Genomic DNA, 6,507 nt, shown 5'->3' with positions numbered 1-6,507 from the left:
TGTACAAAGTACTCTTGAACGGAGAACAAAGTACACATTAGCCTTGTTCTAAAACTACTGTTATACAATATCCTTTTAGAAGTTACTAATGAATTGAAAAACATGTTTTGTTCTCTAAAAGCAACACGTCCTTCCGAACTGTATTTCCTTTATTCCCAACAGTTCTCTCTAAGGGCCTGTTTAAAAGGAGGAAGGGTTACCCTAGCCAGCGGGTTAACGCTAGCTGGAGGGCAAAAGATAGCCCGGGTTTACAAGCAAAAATTTACAGGTAGGGTAACCCTACAACCCGAGACAACTTAATGCGCGGTTACACTCAAAGGGTCTGGAAACAATTAGAAAGTTAACTCGGGTAGGCGGGTTAACCCTACCTTGAGTGTTTACAAGGGGAAAAGTTAACCTGCCTGCCAGGGTAACCGTAGCACGCAGATAGGGTAACCAGCCTACCCGGGTAACCCTAGCTACCATGTAAACACGACAAAGAAAAAAGAAGAAATGTGTGAGCGCTAGGGTAACCCGCTTGCTAGAGTAACCCGCCTTCTGGGGTAACCCTCTCTCCTTGTAAACAGGCCCTAAAGCTAACACATTCGTGACCCATTCGACAGCAACTCAACAGTCCACAATCTCTGTAAACGTTCTTCGTTCTTTGTTCGCTCACAAGTACACATAAGCCTTGTTCTAGAATTACTGCTATACAATATCCTTTTAGTAGTGACAAATAAGTGGCAAGTTCCAAGAGCCCTTGCAAGTTCTTACATGATCAAACAACAGATGTCCTTTTATCTTCACAACAATCATCCTATTAAATGTCGCATTAAGGTTTTGTGTTTAGATCACGGTAAATTTGCATGCACTCTATTTGGAGACTACTGTAGTGCCTGGTATACAAGTTGTGTTATTTGAATAAATGTTTTCCGATAGTAAGATTTTACTGATTCGGTAGTGGATCTTGATCTTCTAATAGATGCCTTGATTGTCCGCCACGTTTTCGCTCCATTTAACAATACCCGCTAAAGGTTTGAGTGAAACAAACGGGGGATGTTCCGATTTCTCTGGAGTTCCAGATCCATTTTAGCATATTGATAATAATAATATTGAATGCTGATCGTGCCTAGCCTATCCAAGTTTTCTCCTGTGAGTCTGTTCCCCCTGGATTGTTCACTACACTGCCCAAATAGGTTCAAATAACAAAAATAAGACTCAACTTCCCCCGGTTCCTCTCCTTCAGGTGTGACTGGCTCATCGGTGTCTGTGTTGATCCTCAGGATCTTTATCTCCTGTTTAATTATTGGGTGTCACTCCTATTTACGCTGAGGCATGATGCAGGCCGATGGTTGTGTGGAAGAAACGCTAGATCATCAGCAAAGTCTAGGCCTTTCAACTGCCACCAGATCCCTTGTCTTTTCTGGTTTATGACACATCTCATGATCCAGTCTATAGCCGAGGGGAACAGACAGGGTGACAGCAAGCATTCCTGCCTCACCCCAGTCTTTACCTCAAACATCTCCGTCAACTGCCCTTCATCAAGCACTCTGCAATTAATTGAATTTGTCACAAGAGTTCCGAATCAGGTTGACGAACTTCATAGGTACACCATGATGTCTCCTTATCTAGGCTGTCAAATGCCTTTTTGTAGTCGACAAAATTGACATATAAAGGAGTGAGTTCCATTCAATTGACTGTTCCACTATAATTCGTATTGCTGCATGTGAGCTTGTCAGTAAATAACCTGCCTGGCCTGAACCCAGCTTGCTGATCCTGGAGGCTTAGATCTACTGGTCCTTTCAACCTTTCCAAGATGACTCTGTTCAGTACTTTCCCGGGTATGGACAGGAGAGTGATTTCTCTATAATTTTAACGTAGGCCAAGGTATCCTTTCTTGACAATCGTGATCAGGAGACCTTCTTTCTATTCTGTAGGAGTCTCCTTCTCTTCCCATATTTTCTCAAACAATCCATAAATTAAAGCATCTCGGCTATGGCTAGCATCTCTGGATCTACTTTGAGTGCTTCCGCTGGAATCTCATATGCACCCCTGCCTTACCATTCTTCAGCTGTTTGATGGCCTTCCTGATTTCTGCCCTGGCGGGCTTGCCTAATCAATAGACAGGTATCTGCCTTGGGGATGTCTGCCTTGTTAAGAGCTCCTTAAAGTGTTCTGCTCATCTACTTAGCTGTTTGTCCACACCCATCAAGACAATTTTGTTCCTATCTTTGACCGGAAGTTCTGTTGGTCCAAACTTTCCCGAGAAGTTCTAGTTATGTCATAAAGCTGTTTGATGTTTCCACTTGCTGCCGCCTCCTCTACTTCCTGGGCAATTCTATCCAGAAAGTTCCTCTTATCTGTTCTGATGTTTCTCTTTAATTTACTCTTTGTCTCGGTATGTTGTTTCTGCGCTTCTTTCTTTGTTCGGCGGTTAATTGTCGCCTTTTTAACTTTCTTTTCCTGTATCTTCCGGTATGTCTCCACTGAAAGCAAACCCTTCTGTTCAAGTTTTCGTCGACCCACCACCTCTTCGCAGGCATAGTTAACTGCCTCCCATATCATTCCATCGAGAATTAATGCCCACTCCCTAATTAATTGAGAGGGAATACAGCTATTAATTCATCACGGCGCATCGAAAAGGCAAAGGCTGCCTTTCGGTAAATGTTTAAGAATAAAAAAAAAGTAACTAAAATAAATAAATAAATAAGTAAACAAGAAAAAGTTCGGTCTCACTAGGATTTAAACTCGTAGCCTCCCGCTCACAAGGCAGATATCTTCTCCACTGCGCCACACTAAGGGAGTGCCAGAGGGGAAGGGAGAAAAGAAGGTCAAGCATGATTCGCAAAGGTAACAATCGTATAGGCGTTGCACTGTGCTTTGCCGTCCTTGGGTCTTCCAATGACCCTCATGAATTTATTAATTTCTGGTAAAATCTGATTGGCTCACATTTATAGCATAAATGAGCTACGATAGTTTACAAGTCTCTGCACGGGTTGGCTCCAGAATATCTAAGTTCTAAATTCGAGAGGCAAGAAACCGCATATAACCTAAGGGACTCTGAGAATAAACTAAATGCTCCATTGCCGCGCGCAAACTATTATAAAATAACTTTCGCTATAGTGGCGCCATTTTTTGGAAGAGTCCACCTTGTAACTTAAGAGAAGCAGAGTCTCTGAGGCAGTTTAAACGCCTACTCAAATGAGATGTATATGTATAGGCATGGCATTTGTGTAAAGCAGCTTTTTCATTCAAACATTTTTTATTATATTAGATGTTAGGAATTGAAAATATTTGTAGTTTTAGCGTTGGCTGACGAATTTTTTTACCGTGTTGAAATAAAATAAAGATCATGCATGTAACACAATTTAACAATGCTGTTGACAGCCAAGCATCGAAAGGGTCGCAGACGACTAGTGAAGTAATTAAATGTATCACGCGTTTTTTCTTCCAATTCTTCTCCCACTCGTACTAGTACAATCGCCCAAATGTAGAATGAGAACTTTTTAGAATATTTTTTAAGAAGTTATAAATGACTGGGCATACCTGGACATTGCAAACCGTTTCCGTCCCTCCCCCGTCCCCCTGCTTCCTACAAAGACGGCAGGAAAAAAGGTGGAGGGGACAGAGCACGATTGGGAACAAGAGATCAACTCAAAAGGCATTTTAGTTATTTCTGAAAACTGGGACTGCATCTTTGGCAAAAAAATAAAAAATAAAAATAAAAAATAAAAAAATAAATAAAAAACAGATGAATTTTATAGCTCTTCCGGCAAAAACCTCCTCTAGATCGATCTAGGTTACAAACCATTAGCTACCATTGTTTTTGATTTTGAAATTTGGTTTTCATCCATATTGTTTCATTAATTCCATTTTACTTCCGATCGTTTTCCCTAAAATTTTCCTTTTGCCGTTCATTTAACCAGCCACTAGCCGGATATGTCGTTCTTATTTCGGCAAAGATGTGCCGAACATTATGTCCTTCATTCCCTTTAACAATATTGATGTTAATATATCTGCCCCATCCTTTCCCTAAGGTCAATTCGTTCTAAAAAAAATAAACCAACAAGATTTGCAATAATAATGATAATGAAAAAAAAAAATCAAATGAGTTTTACTCTGTAGTTGAAATACGTTTGGATTAGGGTTATTACAGCCGTTTGTCGCTCTTATCGCATTGTATTCCCCGTAATATCATCCTCATTTTACATCTATGTCGAATTTTATTTAGTATGAATCTGCTGGCGCTCTATCACGAATGCCGTTCTCTAATTGGCTACGTTATTTACTCGTTGTCTTTGCTGTTGTAGATAAAGAGAAGCCTAGCAGAGTGCTGTTGTTAAAGGAGCTCCGTCACAGTTTGCGCATATTGAAAAGTTTAGCCTCAATTTTTCAAATTCGTTGTTTGTAATCCGTGTTAATCTTCTCCATCCTTAGCCATCCTTGTTCCTTTATGGTTTACCGTTATCTCTTTGGTGTTTTTCTATCTTATTAAACTGTTATTTTCAAGTTTCGTACCATTTAAAGGTAATTTTGTATGTGGCCAAAATAACTCAAAATACCGTGACTGATCCCAAAGTGCACGTGCCGGTTTTTCTTGTAGCAGATTATCGGAAAGACCCCCGAGGTAAAAAAAAGACTCAACTTCAGTATTTTCATGTGAATCTCGATTCTTCTGTTATCTGTTATTTTTCTTCTACGTAGCGTAATTCGTGATAAGAGGCATACTCTATATGTTTTAAGCCTGTTCCTTTCCGGCCAATTCAGAGTAAAACTAAGTGAATTATTTGACCTTGTCAACGAAAGTGGTTTAAAGCAGATTAAATGCTGAACAATTAAGGTAATATTTAGTATTTCAGAATTTAAGAAAATGGACCGTGATGTTTAACAGATTCAGTAACATCTGACACGGATGTGCCACTCTATCCATCGAAATAAAACAATGTTGATATTGGGCGACAAATACTAGTCACGAATACAAGTCAAGTAGAAAATTAAGGAAAATTAGTCGTTTAGTTTGATAATTAAACGTAAATTCTCTTTGGTAGTGCTTGTTAATGTTCAATGTTTCTATGGCATTAAAAATGGAAGTTTGGATTTTAGCCCGTGCACATTTTCTGCAGTGTCGTTGTTTTCAAATTAATCAGAGTTAAACAGTGCGGGGCGTCTACTTGTCGTACTTAATAACTGTTGGACACACTGACCTGACAATAATAACAATCATTTTTAGTCAGTTTCAATAGGTTAGCACCTGTTCCGCCCTTTTTATTTAAGATCCGGGAACATTACAACTGCACTTAGCTTCATTCTGTAACCCTTGCAGTTTGGCCGATTCCGCGATGCCCTTCAACAACACCACTGTCGGAGAAGCTGCTAATACGACTCAAGCGACTCAAACAGTGAACATAATCATGGAGCCAGCCTGGTTGACTATCGTTCGACTTACCATTGAATGCATAATTGCGGTTGCTGGCATCATCGGAAACTTCGCAGTTTGCTTTGCTATTACAAAGCACCGCACGCTGAACATAGCACCTACCAATACGTTGATCAGGAATGTGGCCATCGGGGACCTGGCAACGCTTCTTATATCTTTCCCACTTGGTGTAGTCAGAGAACAATTCACATACTGGCCGCTTGGCGAGTTCACATGTCGTTATATTTTCCCGCTAATCGACATCTTTTTTGGTGTGTCCGTTTGGTCTATTGCTGCCATAGCCTTCGAAAGGCGTCGCATTTTGGGGGCCGACGTCCCTCGACTGGTTCTCAGATCATCAGCAGTGCCACGACTCGTCTGTGCTGCCATCTGGGTCTTTTCTTTCCTTGGGATTTCGCTGCCATTGGTCCTTATTTACAAGTACTATCCATCACCGGATATGAAGCCCATATGCCGGCCAATTTGGCCAAACCCTATATTAAGCTTCATCTACAGCATCGCCATGTCCCTGTTTACCTATGTCATCCCGTTGTCCTTGATCTTTGTCACGTATTGCACCATCAAACGCAAGCTGTACAAGAGCGAATCGTTTCATATTGAGATGGCGGATCAAAGTTTCAGCGGAACTTTCAAAAGCAGTCAAGTAACCCTTGTGAAATCACGCATCAAAAGGTTCAACAAAATCATGACTCCAGTGATTGTTGTGTTCGCCATCTCAGTTTTCCCTTTGAGCCTGTTCCGTATACTCATCTTGTTCTACTTTACTAACCCCGTATTCGTGAAATACTCTCATGTAATGTTCAGAATCTGCTTCTTCTTTTATATCCTCAATTCGGCAAGTAACCCATTGATTTATTCTATCGTCAATAAGAGGTTTCGCCAGTCCTTTAGGGAAATGCTCGCCTGGGCTTGATGATAGTTGAGACTGATGAGCTGACAATGAACATGTCACCGAGAAAATCGTAAGTCGAAAACGCACCTTAGATAAACTGTTTATTCCGAATTATATTCAGGAGTAAATTCGCTTAGAATGCTTCTAGAAGAACATGTGTCTCCATAGGAATCAGTTAGATTTAAAACATGAACCTGAA

General features: G+C 40.6%; 1 protein-coding gene across 1 annotated transcript; it reads left to right on the top strand.

Annotated features, from left to right (window-relative positions):
- Positions 1 to 5,059: 5,059 nt before the first annotated feature.
- LOC145500662 (neuromedin-K receptor-like) lies at positions 5,060 to 6,501 on the top strand. The gene has a single exon (XM_081480188.1). The coding sequence runs from the start codon at positions 5,319 to 5,321 to the stop codon at positions 6,327 to 6,329; it is 1,011 nt and encodes a 336-aa protein (XP_081336314.1). The 5' UTR covers positions 5,060 to 5,318; the 3' UTR covers positions 6,330 to 6,501.
- The last annotated feature ends 6 nt before the right edge of the window (positions 6,502 to 6,507 follow it).

Source organism: Orbicella franksi, chromosome 10 (assembly GCF_964199315.1).
Source record: "Orbicella franksi chromosome 10, jaOrbFran1.1, whole genome shotgun sequence".
Classification (NCBI taxonomy): domain Eukaryota; kingdom Metazoa; phylum Cnidaria; class Anthozoa; order Scleractinia; family Merulinidae; genus Orbicella; species Orbicella franksi.
This window is presented reverse-complemented; position numbering and strand designations above follow the sequence as displayed.

Bases quoted from the DNA above. Each gene is read 5' to 3' on its own strand.
- LOC145500662 (XM_081480188.1), top strand. From the start codon at position 5,319: ATGCCCTTCAACAACACCACTGTCGGAGAAGCTGCTAATACGACTCAA.